General features: G+C 34.6%; 1 protein-coding gene across 7 annotated transcripts in view; it reads right to left on the reverse strand.

Moving 5' to 3' along the window:
- MCTP1 (multiple C2 and transmembrane domain containing 1) overlaps positions 1–18,300 on the reverse strand; it is a 697,990-nt gene extending 679,690 nt beyond the window's left edge. For 6 of the 7 annotated variants that reach the window (XM_051993794.1, XM_051993777.1, XM_051993761.1 and 3 more), the window contains exon 1: positions 17,499–18,300. In XM_051993794.1, the coding sequence (XP_051849754.1) occupies positions 17,499–18,233 (735 nt within the window). In that variant the 5' untranslated portion in view covers positions 18,234–18,300. The remainder of the gene's footprint in view (positions 1–17,498) is intronic. The other variant, XM_051993785.1, reaches the window with a different exon arrangement.
- Positions 18,301–19,048: the final 748 nt, after the last annotated feature.

Raw genomic sequence — 19,048 nt, forward strand, 5'->3', positions numbered from 1 at the left:
ACCACAATTAAAACTTCTTTCTGACAAAAAAATGATCATAAAAACTACCAACAAATAGAAAAAAACAATCTTTATTTCTTTTTCTTTAATTGTCTCTACCTGCTCTCTAATCTAAGTGATAATAAGAATGGAAAAAGACTAAAAATTAATATGATATGGCAAGAACTAGATAATCCACTAAATGGATTTTCTTGGGTGACAATCCAATATAATAATTTGAGATCATACAAAATATACATATTTATAGGCAAAAGTTAACATATACATGCCTTTGTCTTGTAAAAACTCAAGAGAAAAAATTTATACTGATAAATATATAGATACATAGGTATATGTGTGTGTTTTTATATGAAATAAATACACCTTTACATGGACAAGCTGGACAAAGGATGTCACTCTTCTGGTTTTTCTAGCAAATAAAGATCTTATTGTTCTTGCTGTGTATTTTATGGAGTTGAACTTGGAAAGAGTTTCTTGATTCCAAACCTAGATACCTAACCACTATGACAGACTACTTCCTCATCTCTAAGTTGGGAGACGTAGTATGAGGATCAAATTACTGACTACATATGAAGGACACTGTAAACTTTAAAAATCAAATTACTGACTACATATGAAGGACATTGTAAACTTTAAAAACATTATTTCTTCAAGACACAAAAAATATTTGGATTTGTAATGTTTTAAATATATATTTGGACTTGTAATGAAAGTTAAAATGTTATCTAAATGCATCTTTTGTGTATAGATAAAATTTTAAAACTATTTTGAATATTTTGCCTTGTTATTTCCCATCTCAAAAAAAAAGATGGAGAAACAGATTTGTCTCACAGATGAGGAAAACATATTTTCTACTTATAAAAAACACATGCTTGCAATTTCCAAAAGTTGATCAATTGCCATGCATAGATCACCTTCACAACTCAAAGATAATGCATATTTTAATACATTTGAATTATACTACCATCATATGGACTGAAAATATCCAAATTATATCCCTTGATTTAAATTTTTTTTTCAATGTAAATATTTCCCTTGACGTTAGCTACTCTCTAACATGAGGTATTATAAAAATGCTTGCACCAGGGAAAATTTTTATTTTCATTTTGCCTGGCATTTAATTGATTAACACAAACATATGTGTTGCCACAACTTTTGCTCCATTCTGCTCATTTTAATCAGAATCTAATGTTTCAAAAAAAAATAGAGAGAGAGGATTTCACCCTGTACTTATAGATTATATAAAATAAGCACCTTGATTATTGAGATTTCTATAGTCTAGCTCCCTCAATTTCTCCACTCAGAAACCTAAACTCAAGCCTCCAAACATCAGTGTTGTTGAAAAAGAGATTTAAAAAAATCAAATTGATAAGAAGTCAAAATAGGAAGCTATGAGTAATTGATTTACCAAATATGGGGTGAAGAAGCCTTTTATTCTTTGTAGATAGAGTTTAATACTTTGAGGACACATATTACTGTGGGTAATCCCTTTATCAATATAGATTATAATCCCTCACTTTTGTATAAATCATCTTTTTGTGTCATGAATTCATTTGGCAATCTGATGGAGCCTATGGACTTTTTCTCGAATGATGATTTGTTATCATAAAAAATGATTTTCTTCACAACAAAGGAAATCTTAAATTTCAGTTAGATATTAATGAAAATAAGGATAGAATTTTTTCTTCCACACATGTTCACAGGCCCTTTGAAATCTATTCATAGACCTGATGTGAGTCTAAAGATCTCAGAATAAGAACCTTTGATGTGAATGATCTTTTTGGATTAAGTTCTTGATGTTTCATTGTTTTTTAATCATGTCATGTCTAACTCTTCAAGACACCATTTAGGATTTTCTTGGCGAAGATATTAGAAGGGTTTGCCATTTCTTTCTCCAGCTCATTTTACAGATGAGTAGCAGAGGTAAATAGGGTTACATGATTTATCCTGAGCTAGTAAGTGTCTGAAACCATATGTGAACTCAGATTTTCCTGACTTTAAGCTTGGTGCTCTATCCACTGTACCATCTACCTGGATCTTGTGAATTACAATGACCCCCAAATTCTTGACTTGTTTGTATTCCTCTTAAACTTAAGTGGATCAGTCTTTAAATAGATCTGTGCCCAGGATTACTTCTAGGACTATACTATGATAACTAAGACTTATGAACACTAGTACTACCCACACTGACTCCAGTAACTAAAGAAAAAAAAGAGCAAAGGAAACCTAAAAGAGTAAAAGAAAAAGCAAAAAGAAAAGAAGCCAGAAGTCAGTAGTGAGCAGAAGGAGTAATATAGAGATAATGAGAAACAACATCTGTGACAGATGGGAAGAGAACAGAAGCAAGAAAAGGGGAATCATCCAGAAGAAACAGAATGCATGAACAGAAAAAAGGGAGGGGCAGAATTTAGAAGGGGAATCAGCAAATCCCATCATCTGACAGACTGTTTAGTGGAGAGATTATCATGTGAAGATGTGCCAAACAGTGTAGCTCTTTAGCTGGTAGATGACATTTCCTCATGTTATGGGAATTTTAAATTTATTTTTATTAATTTTATTATTCAATAATCAGGGTCATTCCTCCTGTAATTTTTGGTTAACTAAAACATATCTTGTTACTTGTTAATCTTGCTATTAACCTTATCTAACCAAAACCTGAGGCATGGAAAAAAAATAGTGTTAAAAGAGAAGACATTTGACATTCTGGAGATAAGAAACCAAATGGGAGGAAGACTGGAATACAGCATCTTTAAAACCTCGCCAAAATATTTTATTTGTGGAAAAATTTCTCTAATGCCAAGTCTTTGTAACATGTAAATCCCTTCCTCTCAATTATCCCATTGTGATTTCTTTAAAATATAAGCTTTTGATTCTGTAAAGTGTAGGATTTTGCAAACTATGTTTAATTTGTAAGCTGACTTATTTTACCTATAAAGTCTGTTTAACTAGGTTTGTTTTCCTAGGGGATATGAGATTATGACTCTGCTTAAGTTTATTCAGCTTTTATGACATTAAAGAAAGCATGGGATTGTGAATCTTTTTATAAAGCCTACAGTAAATTGTAAGATTGAAAACTGTCAAATAATTAGTCCTTGATGTCTCTGACATAACTTTCTCTACAAAAGCTTTTCATAAAATCCTAATCTTCTTTTGGAATTATTTTTCTCAAAAAAAAAAAACAGAACCTGTCTTTATGCATAATAAAACTTGGTTTGTAATCTCTAAAACTTTTGAGTTATGGCAGAACAATTTTGGCATCCATTACCTACCACATGAACTCAAAAAGAAGATATTTCTCCTATAACACTATACAGGTACCATCTATGAACCTCAGTTTTCCCATCTTCCAAAGGGACAATTCTTCTTGTATTAATTCATCTCACAAAGCTATTGTGATGAAAGCATTTTGTAAATCTGAAGCATTATGCTGATGCTTCATATCATTACCATCCTTAAGGTAAAATAAGCCATAATATATTATTGATACATATATAGATAAGCATTGAAACAGAATCATATTAAAATTCCCTCAGAGAAAAATTAAAAGGGGGAAGTATAAGAGCAAAGGGAAGAGATTAAGACTTTATACAGCACCTATGATATGTGGGTGCTATGCTATGAACTTTTACAGATACTATATCAATTGATCTTCAAAACAACTCTATGAAGTCAGGAGGACCTGAGTTCAAATCTGATCTCAGACACTTAACACTTCCTAGCTGTGCAACTGTGTGCAAGTCACTTAACCCCAATTGCCTCAGCAAAAACAAAACAAAACAAGACAAAAAAACTCTATGATATAAATGTAATTATCAGCAATATTATATAGTTGAGGAAACTGAGGCAAACTGAGGTTAAGTGATTTGTCTAGTCTCAAACAGCTAATAAGAGTCTAAAACAAGATTTGAACTCAGATCTTAGTGGCTTCTAGTCCTAGGCTCTATTGACTTCAACATCACCTGCCTTTAAAAGGCATTAATAAGAGAACTAGTACCAGAGTTTAAAGACCTGGGTTCAAATTCCACCTCGGAAGCTTACTACCTGTGTAACCTTGGGCAAGTTAATATCTCAGACTTCAATTTCTTTATCTGAAATAAAACTTAAAGCATAATACATATGTGTGTGTATACACTCTCTCCACTAAGAACTGATTATTAAATATTTAGCAAAACACCAATGGGCTGAGCTCAAAAGTCAAGGTCAAATATACCCATCAGTGTTTAAAAAAATTAATGTGTAAAGGGTAGGGGGGGAATACATCATTATCCAAATTAAGATGATGCAAATAACAATAATTTCATTAGAAAACTCATTTCTAAACAGTTAATCCACTGAACAATTTTGTGATATTAATAACCAACGGTATCTTCTACAATTTATTAGGAAGTCACCCTGCCATTGCCTGAATTATTATTGGAGGTGGAATGTACCATCTGAGAATGGTTCTCTAATTGTTAGGAAGTTTTCTTTACATCAAGTCTAAATGTTCTTCTTTGGGATTTTCAACCATTAATACTGCTTCTTCCTTCTGAACTTAAAAAGAATATGTCAAATGTAGAGTATGAAAAAAGAATATAATACTCGAGATATTATCTGACAAGGAAAAAATACAACAAATTATATTTGTTTCCTTGGCCACCATATCACACTGTTGACTCATATTGAATCTGCCTCAAATAAAACCTCTGAATCTTTTTCAGAAAAAAAAAAATGTGTTCTAGTTATGCCTCCTCCATCTTGTACTTGGGAAGCTAATTTTTTTTTAGCCCAAGTGTCAGACTTTATATTTGTCCCTATTCAATTTCATCTATTCAATTCAGCCCAATGTTCTACGCTGTTGATAATTTTTTTATTCTGTTACCCAGTATGTTCACTATTCCTGACAACTTCTTGTCACCTGCAACACACATATACAAAAATGTAAAAAACCTAAAAAAACAAATAATGGATTACAATTTGACAGATAGGAAACTTTAGAAACAAAAATTTGACAGTCATTGAAAGATTACTTGTAGCTACTCTCTCCTCCCCTGGGATCCATGATACTATACTTTCATGATTTCCCACTTACCTTTCTGTTCTTTTCTGGCTCTAAAATGGCTTTGTCCTTTTAAATCAACCAGCAAGCATTTATTTAATAAGCACCTCCTATGTTTCAGATACTGAAAAGAGCTTACAGGTCTGTCTCCCAATCTTCTATCCTTGATCCATTTCTCTATACTTCTTTCTTTCTATATACTTCTGTTGATCTCATCTATTCTCATTGTTTAGATGTCAATGATTTTTTATACCTAACCTTTCCCAAAATCCCTGGTCCCATATTTTCAAATGCCTGATAAATATTTTAGTGACTCAGGCATTCTTAACCTGGAAGCCATAGTCTTATTTCTTTTTTTAATATTTTGATAATTATATTTAATATAATTTCTTTTATAATCCATTGCATTTCCCTTCATATATTTAAAAATATTATTTTGAAAAGGGGTTCATAGATCTTACCAGATTGCCAAAAGAATTCATGACATAAAAAATTTAAGAACTTTACTTATGTGAATATCCTGTCAGTTCTTCCAATTAAAAAAGTCCAAAACTGAAGTCACCACCACCACCCACCCCAAACCCTTTATCATTTTTTAATGGAACCACCATTTTCTGAGGCATACAAACTTGTAATCTTCTATAATGAGAATAAATTTTGTTACCTTAATAAAAATTTATTCCATTTTCTTTTAAGCTTCTACTTTGTGATTTAGCTGTTTTGAGTGGCCTTTTGATAGAGCTATTTTGAGTAAGTTGTTTTTCCATAAGATAAAAATTTGTGTAGTATGATGACATAAACATGTATTTTTTTTTAAAAAAATGATAAACATGTAGACCCTTTGATTTAACAGACTACTAATGAAAAAACATCAACAATGATCAACTATTTTATCAGTAATTTGGAAGCAAACTACCAAAGTATGTGATAAATAACTTTTGCAAGAAGTATAAAAATCCCTGAAACTCTAGCCATTAGCCTGTTTCTTAATCAGATTAGAGCTGATTCCTGTTTTCTTCACTTTTGAGATCTTGGGACCAATGATAGAGATTTTGGAGTCTTGCCAAAAGTCTACCAGAGGGAGACATATACCCTCTATCTGGACAGATATGATTCTGTAAGAAATTTCAATGATCTGTAAGAAATTTATCAGAATAACTAATCTGTCAGGATAATGTTTGGTTTTTAGTGATTAATAAAGTTTGATTGTATACATTTGATTGTATACATCTTTATACAAAGAATACTTTGATTCTTCCTTTCTACTTCACCACAATTCCCAACATATAATCACCAAGTCCTGACAATTCTGCCTCCAAAGCACCTCTTGCTTTCATCTCCTTTTTCCCATCTCCAGTACAATTATCCTAGTAGGTCAGCTTCTAGTCTTTTCTTACCTAAAATATTATATTAGGCTTACAGTTTTCCCAACTCCAGACTATCCCACTCCAAGGAACATCAAATCAACAAGTATTTATTACCAGTTTAGTATGTGCAAAGCATTGGGGATACAAATGTAACAAAAAAGAAAACTAGTCCCTGCCCTCAAGGATACATAAAAGGGAAATTAAAAGTTCATCTGAGTGGGAAGAACCCATTCAAGTACATAGTGATGAAGGAGTGAAAGCATGGTTGCATGGAAGCAAAGCTTCTTATCCCCGCCCCCATTTAGTAGTATTTTATTTTTTTCCAATTACATGTAAAGATAGTTTTCAATTTTCTTTGGATGTGAATGGCATTTTCTATCACAAATCTAGTGGAATTTTCTTGGAACACTGTGTTGTTGAGGAGAGCTAAGTCTGTCATAGTTGATCAATATACAGTCTTACTGTTACTGTTTACAATGTTCTCCTGGTTCTGCTCACTTCACTTAGCATCAATTCATATAAGTCTTTCCAGGCTTCTCTGAAATCAGCCTGCTCATCATTTTTCATAGAACAGTAGTGTTCCATCACATTCATATACCACAATTTATTCAGCCATTTCCTGATGACGAGTATAGTTCCAAATCACTCTCCAAAAAGTTTGGATCAGTTCACAATTTCGCCGATAGTGCATTAGTGTTCCCTCCCCCATTTATCATTTTCTTTTTCTGTCATTTTAGCGAATCTGAGAGGAATGAAGTGGTGCCTTGTTTTTGCATTTCTTTAATCAATAAATAGTGAACTATTCTTTCTTTAATTAATAGTGAACTAGAATGTTTTTCATATCACTATAAATGGCTTTAATTTCTTCATCTGAAAATTGTCTATACACACACTTTGTAGATTAAAGTTTCTTAAAGTTATGTGGACATTGTGAAAAATTTGGTAACAATAAAAAGTATATTAATGCAGTGACCAAAACTTAATTCAAAATCAAATATATAATGAATCTGAAGTATTTCTGGGAGCATTTGTCCCTGTTGCATGGCAAGATTTCATTAGAAGTTTTATTTTGAACACACAACATGCACACTTTGCATTGTACATGCACAAACACTGCCAGAAACACATCAATTCAGATTCAAGATGAGATCACAAAATATTTTTTGGGCAAAAAGAGGTTTCAAGTGAAAAAAAGTTTAAGAAACTCTGGTCTAGGTTCTAATCAAAGTTGGAGTTCTAGGAGGAACTTGCCAAAAGAAGAAAAAGGACAGAGGGAGAAGACAGCCCATCATAGACTGAGATTGAGTTCTTGTCCTAGTGTACCACTCAGATAAAAGTAAAAAAAAAAAATTCGTGGATTTCTTAATGCTTCTAAATATAGTAGTTACTCTTAATCCTGGAATCAAGAACCAACCCCTCTCCTTATCTCATACTATTCTCCTTCACAAGTTAAACCTTCTCATATTTTATCCTCTTGGTGAAGATCATCTCAACCAACTTAAATTTCTTATAGCCCTTTATTTCTACTTCATTCTTGCACTACTTATCATATTCTCCCTACCATCAAAGAAACATATTTCTTTCCCCATGAGAACAGGGTCTGTATTTTATCTTTTTTTTTGTTTTACTAATGCCCAGCAAGATCTCTTTGTAATAGTATATTCTTAATAAATATTTGTTTAATTGAATTATCTAGAGTACAGATATGTGCAAAATATTTTCCCAGATCTCAGATTCCCAGGCAATAATATTCTGCCTTTAATACTTTAAAGTTTAAGATGTGCTTTAAAATACAATCTTATTTGATCTTCAAACAACCTCATGAAGTAGATGCTATGGTTATTATTATTATCCTCATTTGGAGTCATTGAGGCAATCAAAACAATATACAAGATTTTTAACTTCATATGTAAACATATTTTTCAAATTTAAAATAATATCTATTTTTTCCTCAGTGAAGAAACTGAGGCACATAAAAGCATTATATACGATTTTTGGCCTCATGAGAAAATATAATTTTCAATTTCAAATATGATATACATTTTTCAATGTTGATTGTATCTAGAATCTTACCAAAAACAAAATAACTAAAAATATAAAGGGAACTATGACCTAGCATTATATTTTCTAATCAAAAGAACTCATATTTAGAGGGAATTAAAAACTCATCCTGTAGCTGCCCAAGAATTCTCTGTGCATATTCCCAACAAACAGTCATCTAACTTTTCATCTTAGGTTTTTTTTTGAGAAGGAGGCCATGTTACTCTAATGCAGCCATTCCCCATTTGCATTGTTCTCTTGGAGAATTTTTCTTTGCATTGACCCAAAATCGGTCTTGCTGAAACTTTCACCTACCCTATTGGTTCTATTGTCTGTGGCCAAACAAAACTAATCCTTCTGCCATATAATGACCCTTCAAATAAAACTATTATAGCCTTTCACAAATCCATCCTTCTCCAAGTTAAACATTCCCGGTTTCTTCAAGCTCCTTCATCAGCTTGGTTGTCCTCCTTCCTAAAACATTCTTATTAAACACTGTGCCAGAACCAAATACAACAATCTATCTTTCTACCCAGGGCAGTACAGAGATGGATTGGCTACCTAACCTCACTGTTTATTTCTACTGAATATGTTATTCACCAAAATTTTCAAATCTTTTTTGCATGAATAGCTACGTAGCTTACTTTTCTCATCTTATACTTGTGAAGTTTATTTTTTAACCCATCTAAGACTTTACATTTTTACTCATTAAATTTCATTTATTTCTCTTATTTGGCCTCATATGTTAGCCTGTCAGTTCCTAAACCTGTTATCTAATACATTAGCTTTCCCTCCAAGCTTTATATCCATCTACGAACTTGCTAAATGTGTCATCTGTATAATACTCCAAGCTTTTCTAAAAATATTAAGTGAGCAGAGGACCAACCTTGGAATTCTCAAGCACTCCTGTCATTAAGTGACTATTTGAGCCTAACTATTCAGTAAGTCCTAAATTTATCTAATTCTTAATAACATGAGAGACTTTGTCAAAAATAAGAGGAACTAATAAATTATTACTGCATAAATAGCAGTTAAATTAGAATTGTAGGATCTGCATTCAAACCCCACCTCTATTGTTTATTAGTTCTTGCTGGCCTTGCCAATTTTTATAGACATGATTCACCAGGCACACAAAGCAAATTGAACATTTTATAATGTAAGCATTAGATCTAGCTTTATTCAATACCAGTGTACAACCTACTCAAGGAGAAGGCAGAAGATCTATAAAGTCCAAGTGAAATGGGCATATTCTTATAAGAACCCATATAATAACAGTGAATGCTAAACCTAAGTATTTGTCCCCTTTGTTTCTGACCCAATATCAAAAGTCAAATTCCTCTGCAAGAAAAAGCTAATGTTAAGTTTAAACTTCCCAATAGACAGATAGGAGCAAGCGAAGACAATTAGGATATGCTATCTACCTAGAGCCTTATCAATTAGTCAACAAGCATTTATTAAGCATTTACTTTGCACTAGACACTCTACTAAAGTTAAAAATACAAATACAAGTAAAAAGAAAAAGAATCCCAGCCCCTAAAGAGTTTGATATTGTAATAGAATAAGATTAGATATAAAAAGTAGCTGAGAAGGGAATGTGGGTAAAGATACTCAGTGAAAAACTGGGGTATAGCCTGAAAAGAAATGAGGCTTCTAATTTGGGGGCCCCTTCTTAAAATGTGAATACTATTAATAAGGCAAAAATAATGAAATTTTAATACTGTGGACAAAAAAAATAAGAGATGGGGATTGAAGAAAATTGTGTTGGGAGTACTTCAACCTTAGAGACAATATTCATCTTGGAGTAAATTGAATGTGCTGTGGAAAAGATCATGTACATATATCTACACTATATACAATATAGATCATTTTAGTGTATATGGAATTATTGTAAAAAATCTTAAAAAGATTGAAATCTTAATGTTAAAGATTTTATAGTATTATTTTTTTTTAAATCATTCTGAAATAAGAAGCTTTCTTTTAAAAAAAGTACCAAAACAACTCTGAGGGGCAGTATACTACAACATCTACATATTCATTATAAGGTACAAGCATACCTTAACTATTAATGTATATAGAGATGTCATAAAGAAAGGTTGCATTCAATCATATTAACCTATCAAACTAAGACAAAGAGGTAATACTTTTTAATCAAGATTTCTATTTAAAATCATTTTAAGCTATTCCCAAAATAGCTTATTTTGCTATTTTTTCCCAAAAGTTTACCTTGAACTGTTCATCTTCCCAACCACTATAGACTCAAGAGGTGTTCCTTAAAATAACACTAGACACAGAAGAAACATGATAGTATGTTAATTAACCACATATCTTGTAAACCTGCAAATCTCATTAAAAATTTACTTAATGTTGGTTTCCTTTAATATATGATAAATAATTTAGGAAGCATTATCAAGTAGTAGATAAAACCCAGATTCGGGTCCTTCCTTTGACAAAAATACTGTTTATATCACCCAAAAAAAGCAAGTCACTTGACCACTGTGCCAGAAGCAACCCATTAAGACTTAAATTATAGGTGAATTGTTGATCTCCATCAGTGGAGGGCCAGGAATTTCTTCACACTAATGAAATCACATTCTGATCCCTGCCAAAAATGTAATTTGATAATCATCATTAGCTCAGAAATCTACATTGATTATTTATACTGAAGAAAACTGACTGTATCAAATACATGGCATTAACCTTTAACTTCATGAAGCATACAATATCTTGTTCTCCTTCAATGAGTCACAAGAAAAGAATCAATATTTACTATTGCTATTAATGAACTTGACAAGATCCTTCAAATTACATTAATACGTCATGATTTCAACACCAAAAGGATCATTGGGCGAGGCAGCAAAATAATATATTGCAAAGCATTACTTAGAGTCAAGAAATGAAGGAGGCAAAAGGCTTGTGGAGTGCCCAGAAGCCTCATATTTGAATAATTACTTTGAGAAGAGAATCAGAAGGCATTAACTATGGCAACAACTAAAGGACATCCAAAAAAAAGGGCATCGACTACATCTGATCAGACAGGAAAAGACTCCAGATGTAGCAGCTATTTTAGTCTGTGTACAGTTTGATCATCAACTGATCTGCATGTAAGCAACAGAAGCTCCAACCCACTTAAACAAGCATTGAACTCTCTGACAAATCAAAAATGGACAAAATAATATTGGCTCATACTATTACTGTTTCTTAGAGGAGATCAAATCTCTCTTCTCTTACTTAGTATCTGAGAGATCTTGAATAAGTGTAACTTTTCTGGACAACTTTCTTTATCTATAAAATGTGATTAAACCACATAATATCCAACTCTCGAGCTTCATAGAAAAGTAGATACAAAAATAGTCTTAAAACTTTAAAGAATTGAGTTCAAGTCCTGCCCATGTTAGATAGTGGTTGTTTTCAAATACTGTGCAAACCAATTAATTTCTTTTTCTATAAGTTAATTTATTTTTAATACACATTACTTTATGAATCATGTTGGGAGAGAAAAATCAGAGTAAAAGGAGAAAAATCATGGGGTAGAAAAAAACAGAAAAAAGAAGTGAACGTAGCATATGTTGATTTACATGTAGTCTTCTTGGTTCTTTTTCTGGATGCAGATAATCCACTTAATTTCTAAATGTTTTAGGCAAATATCTAAGACTATAAATTGCAGAGAAGGTGTTGATCACCTATATTCATTTCAACTTTTAGCTATTAAATATTAACTATGTTCTGAAGAACCTGAAAATAGAAAGACCTTAAAAGCTTATTGGCAATATGATCTGGAGAAGTTACTTAATCATGTTTTACCTCAGTTTCCGCATCTGTCTGGAGAAGGATATGGCAAACCATTCTAGTACAAAAATAGTACAAGATGTTGAATTTTAAAAGGTACAAAGCTGTACATAAAGCAGCATCACTGCCTATAATGGAAATCAGGGAAGGAAGCCTTCATAGTGATAGTTATAGTTGGGTTATCTTGAATAAAGATAGGAATTTTAAAAACAGAACTAAGGATTAGGGATGGAGAGAACCTTGAAAATGGGAAGCTATGTTCAGAGCCATATAGAAGAAACTATAAAGACAGGATAGCACAAGACTGTAGAATCCTTAAATGCTCCCTTAAAGACATTTTCAACAATGGTAATGATATTATTATGAAATTTACATAAAGTACCCTATGTTGCCCAAAGGCACTACAATTTAATGCAAGGTTAACTGCATTTTACCATTTATTCTGCCAGCAATACAAATATAGTAAAAAAAAAAAAAGAAATTAATGCAGGTTAAAGCTAAAGAAAAACATTCTGATTTTAAAGGTATCTAAATTTCTTCAGAACTGACTAAATCTATATTTTCTATGTTATTCCCCCTTATTTACCTATTTATTTACTATGCTCCAAAATCTCTTGTGACTCATCCCCACTTACTTTGACAATGGAAACTACTACTTCTAATTATATATGGTTGTGTTTACATTCGGAAGATCTTATTTTTTCTTGATTTTATTTTGTTGTTGTTTCAGTTACTAATATGTAAAAATAATTACTTGACAAAATAGGTATAGACTATATAACTTTCCAGATTTTGAGAAATTTCCTGCACTAAAATAAGTTACATAAAAAATCTGGGGGAAAATCCCTGTGAAAATAATCCAAACCAACAATGTGAATTTTTATTAACCCAAATATATCTTTTTCAAATTTCCTTTGAAATCTCAGGCAACAAAATGGGATTATTTTTTAAATACATATAGCCTAAGATAAGATTAGTACTTATCACTGAGTACCAATAGATATGCACTTCTTAATTTCATTCCAATATGTAAAGAACTTTAAATTCCTTTAAAATAATCATTAAAACTGTCTTGGTATAAGACAAGCAATTGACTTGTCCTCTTTCATAAACTTTATTCTTCTTTTATGAAAAGCATTTTAATAAACTATTTTTTAAAAAAGGAATAATAAATCCCTAATTAAGCTCAAACATTTTAACCTTTGGATAGTATACTAAATAGAAAACATTCTTCATGGAATAATCCAATCTTAAATCACTGGGTTTTCAAATTCTAAGGAAATATACCTTAGTTACTATCTATAAAAGAATATGCATAAAAATTAACATTTAATATGCAACATAAGTTGAAAACTTGATCGTTCCCAACATAGTTGGGAAGAGAAAAAAATGCATCTGGTATGACAATATGGCCTTGACATGTGAAATTAATTCAATAGAGAAAAAGATATTTCATTTTTTTAAAGCGGGGAATTTTAAATTATAAATATGCCTTACCAACTTGGAATTAAATATGGTAAAGACAATGTCTACATGTTTTAAAAAGTTACTTTTGGCTAAAGCAAACTCCTGAAATGCAGACACCAAGAAAGACATTTATGGATGCTAGCCACTTCATTCTATTTTATTTGTACATGGATCTCTCCCAAATAACTTTCCCTAGCAATCCAAAAGTGATTTTTTTTCACAAATATCTTTATCCAGATTCATAAGAACAGTATGTGTTGGAGTAGAGAGATTGTTAATGTCTAATCCAAACTAAGAATAAGAGAAGATAAAAAATTGCAATATTTTGTACACATTTTCTGTCTCTGAAGAAATTATTTCTTGGCTATTGTGATTACCTTCACAAAATATAGTTTTCATTTTCCCTAGTTTTTATGTTTCTAATTTATAATTAATAATAACAATAATACATATGTGTCTACATATAAATGCACACACATATATACTCTACTTTGAAACCTTTAAAGAGCTTAACACACATTATCACATTATGATTTATAAATAAAATGTAAATATATGAGATCTGCCCTCTCCAAGATTAATTGAATGGGGAAGAAAAAAATTGGGGAAGCTTCTAGGACATTTGGATTCTTCCCATACCCCTAATTTCTCTGCCATTTCCCAACAATGGCTTAAAGTGACAAGTTAATAGGAATGAGTGACCACTGCAACTCCAAATACCTACATGAAACATGATGGAGTTCACCATGCCTATACTTGGGATTGGGAAAAGGGAGTAGATGATGGTCAAATTTTGTGAAGTACTTTTTTTTGTACAAGTAATAAGTATTCATCTTATTTTAAAAAGTCATTAAATATTCATTTCATATTTCAAATAAAAAGTGGAGGGCAAATTCAGTATCTGTGTGGCCTATGAAAGCATCTAAAGTGACAAGTTAGTAGGGATGCAACTCCAAATTCCTAGAGAAAACAAGATGAAATTCTCCATGCCTATACTTGGGGCTGGAAAAAGGGAGTTGATGATGGTCAGACTTTGTGAAATACTTTTTTTTGTATAAGTCATAAGCATTCATCTCATTTTTTTAAAAAATCATCAAGTATCCATCTCCTGTTTTAAAAAAATCATAAAAGATGGAGAGCAAATCCAGTATCAGTGTGGCTTCTATGGCACCTTTGTTAAATGGAACATAGAACAAAGGTGAACATACTAGGGTTTAGGCTACTAAGGACAGTATCTTCCTATCTCTAATAAGGTGATTCTGATTAGCTTCTTTCACTCTCGGGCAGTATGGGTAGGAGACATTAAAATAGAAAGGAAAAAGAACCTAATATTAATATTTTATGGTTTGTGGCGTGGGTTTGTTTGTTTGGTTTTTTTTTGCAGTAAATATTTTGGGAGATTACTTTTAAATATGGAAAATGGGATTAACTAAGGTCAGAGGGGAAATGTGGTTAGGAAATATAATAATAAAATGCAGAAACATACTTTAAAAATTATAAACATCTTTGCAAAATAAGATGGGTCAACAAGCTTCTTCCTAGGTACATTTTATGGTAGACCACCTATTAATTTTGAAGGTTCTTTCTCAGGTAAGAGCAAAATTTTCCAATTCTAATGAGCTAGTAGCTCTTCTCCATGAAGAATTCTATTAAAGAGAATATTAAATTATTCCATTGAATATTCTTTTGAATATATTCAAAAGTTCTATTGAATAGATAGATAGATGGATAGAAATTCATTTAAAAATAGTTATTAATGAAAATGAAGATCAATATCAGGTTTTTTCAGTTTTCTTAAAAATAGTAACTTGTTTTTAAAAGTTTATGTTCATCTGAAATCAATAATATGACTTAGCAGCTAATAACCAAAATAACATATCTACAAAGAAAACAAACACCTAGCTTTTGATCTGATATTATAACTTTAAGAAAAACTAAGAAATAAAATTTTCTACATAAGAAAACAAAAGTCCATTAGGCCAGTTTGAGTAAAATTTTTCTATTCAAATTTATGATTGCCCTCAAGAATGCAACTTGATAATAATATTTGATACTACCCTATAGTGAATTACTGATTTAACTTAGTTTTAAAAGTATTGCAAGCTATTTTGAACCAAAGACACTTTCTAATTTCCAGCATGAGGGAGTTCTAAAAGCTTTAATGATGATCTATGGTTTAAAAATTTCAGATATCCATGGATCAATCTTAGAATAATAAGCACATTTAACTATTTTCCACATTTTTATACAGAAATAAGTACATTTTAAAATGGAATTATACTCCTCTAATTTGACATCTAGAAATTCATTAGTTATGTTCTTCCAATGTTTATATCCAGTATTGCCCTGCCAAAATTCTGAAAGTTAGGATTTTCCCTCTGCTCTATTGTCAAAATCCCTCTTTAAAAATTAGAATTATTACAAATATTATATATGTACATATTTTTCTTGCATGTTGTTTATAATTATGACTAAAAAGCACCCAACAGTTTGAAATGAATGATTCACAAATTCTATCCCATATCTTTCCTCCAAAATGGAGAATTCAGAAAATAATAAAGATACTTTTCAACAGTATTCAAAGGAGGAAAAAAACTCCATATGAAACTTGCACCTTTTGTTTACTGAAAATTTAAGTGTTTCCTCAACAATAGGATTTATTTGCTCCCAACCCAAATCACCAACTCAGCTAATGAAGGGGGAAAAAAACTTTTCAATCCTCAGATGTCTCACTTAGCAAAACAATCCAACTCAGTTTATAGATTGTTTTGATTTATATCATCATTAATTTTTCAGCAACTATAAGGCTCAAATAAGTTAAATTGTCTAAAAGTATCTAAACCATTAAAAACATTCAAATAGTTAACTTTTTCTCACATTAAGAACTCTATAAGAAATGCTGGAAAAGAAAAACCACTCCCACTTCTAGGGGTTTAGAAAAAACGAGAGGATAGCTTGCCAAAATCATTCCCAAAAGCAGAAGTACCTTAAGTGTCAATAAAATAAAATAAAAATGTCCTCTTTGTGTCTGGCCAACAGTCTGAAAGTTGTATTCGGTTCGTTTTTCAAAGGACCATTCTTAAAAAGATAAGTTGAGATAGAAACAACTTGCACGTTATTGTAGAAACTTGAAAAAGTATCCTCTAGATAACCCAGTCTCTAATGATGCACTTGTTAGGTAACACCTGAGTTTTGTTGTTGTTTGTTTGTTTTTGTTTTTGTGGTTTTTTGTTTTGATTTTTAGTGGAAGACGAGAAGAGCAAATGGGCAAGAAACAAAATTGCAAGTCGTTTTAACAGCACATTTATAACCATATTTATAACAAATGAACCACATTTATAACAATCTCGAACACCTCGATTTTAGCCCCTTTTTCTTGGTAGTTGCTTCAAATGAAAACTTAGTGTCTCTAAGAAAACCTAAGAACGCACCCCACCGGCACTTTAAGAGCTATTTCCGAGAGTAATATTTCCTTTTTCTAAAGCCTCACTTTTGCCAGCCAAATGATTGGTTTCGGGTGGCAGGTGTCATCCGTGCAAATAAAGGCAATACAGGATCGACCTTCTACATCGTCGGAAAAGATCCCCGGAGAACGGACAGAGAGGGCATCAGTTTGTTCCTTGTTTCTATCACTTGTTGGACCTTTATAGGGCAGCAGTAACTTTTCTATCTGCCCCTCACAAGTAACTCATCAATTTTAACTCCAGTTCCCTGAGAGGGAGGAGAGAGGTTTCTCACTCTTCAGTTGCAGAAGAATATTGATACCCAACCCGACCCAGGCGCGAACGTCCCTGACTCACCTGGTCGTTGCCTGGTTTCTCGCTTTTCTCTGGGGTCGCAGTTTCGGACGGGGACGGCTCCTGCTCTGGGGCTGCTGACTGAGGAGGAGGAGGAGGCAGCGGCGGCGGCGGCGGCTCCAGAAGCTGCTCCATACAGGCAGTCCCAGGCAAAGAGGAGCTTTTCTGGTGGGACAGGTGGGCTCCGGGGCCCCGCCGCTGGGAGCCCTCATCGCTTGCTCGCTCCCCCCGAGGGGGCGGCTGAGGTGAGGAGGAGAGTGAGGAGGCAGAGGAGGAGGGCGCTGAGTCCGGAGAGCGGCCACCAGGCGGCGTAGCTCCGGCCGCGGCCGCGGGCCCCTTCCCAGCCGGGAGCAAATGCTCCCGGATTCGGCGGCGCAGGGCGGAACCTTGCTCAACGCCGCTGCCACCGCCGCCCGGTTCCAGGGGCTCGGCTGAGGAGCAGCAGAGATTGGGCTGAGAGGAGGAAAAGACTCTGTCCAGCACCTGCTTCCTTTTTTTGAAGCCGCTCCACCTGCTGCCTCCCAGTCCGTCGCGCTTGCCCCCGGGCGGAGGCGGGGAGGGCGAGGGGGTCCCCGCAGTGCGGTTCTCCGGCCCGGGGCCGGGCCCCGCTCGCCCGCCCCCGCCGCCCTTGCTCTTGCTGCCCCCCAGCTGCAGGTTCTTCCAGAGCCGGGCCTGGAAGGAGGAGGAGGCGGAGGAAGCGGGCGGGGGCTCGGGCTCAGCCGCCGCCCGGGGCTCCATTCTCCTCCCCTTCTCTCTTCCCTCCCCTCCTCCTTTTCCTCCTCCGCCGCCGGCTCCGTCTGCGCCTCCCCCCAGAGCCCCTCGGCGGCGGCGGTGGGGGCCGCAGCAACAACAGCAGCAGCCGCAGAGACCGGCAACCCCCAGACGCTTCAGCACAGCCGCCGAAGAGGGCTCGGGGCTGGCTGTGCTGATGCTCCTGCTCCTGGACTTTGCTCCCGGCTCCCCCTCCTCCTTAGGCTGACCGGAGCTGCGGCGAGACCCAAGTGCTGGGCAACTCAAAGTTTCTGGTCCCCCTTTCGGACGTGCCCAGACGTCTTTGATACCCAGGCCCAGTGGCTCCCTGTCTTCCTTCCTTTTCTCGTAGCTGGCTCGCGACTGGGACAGCAAAGCAGACCTTCACCCGCTAGTCTTGACGTTCTTGGGACCGCGCCGTCGGGGTTCTGGCGTCCGGAGCAGACGCAACCAGGGACTATTGGGTAGCAGGTGCCGGCGGCGGCAGGTGTTACCACCAAACCCGGTAGGCGCACGACTAGCTCATCAGGGAGCCAAAGTTAAGAGATGCTCCGAGCCACCACTGGCCCCCTTGCAGCACTCTGGGACATCGATCTCCTAGTGGGCAGGCAGGAGCCAGGATGTCACCTTGCAAAGGGTGAGAGTAACATACCTTCCTTGGGGTTCCAGGGGCCGTGGTCCACGCAGTTCTTTTAGTACGGGCAACTGGTCAAATGACGGTCCTCACGATCCGTGGAAGAGCAGGAAGAAAGAAGGACGCCGCTTCTCAGTGCTCCCGTGTGTTATCCACAGTAATCAGCCAG

The sequence above is a fragment of the Antechinus flavipes genome, chromosome 1 (assembly GCF_016432865.1).
Source record: "Antechinus flavipes isolate AdamAnt ecotype Samford, QLD, Australia chromosome 1, AdamAnt_v2, whole genome shotgun sequence".
Taxonomy (NCBI): Eukaryota; Metazoa; Chordata; class Mammalia; order Dasyuromorphia; family Dasyuridae; genus Antechinus; species Antechinus flavipes.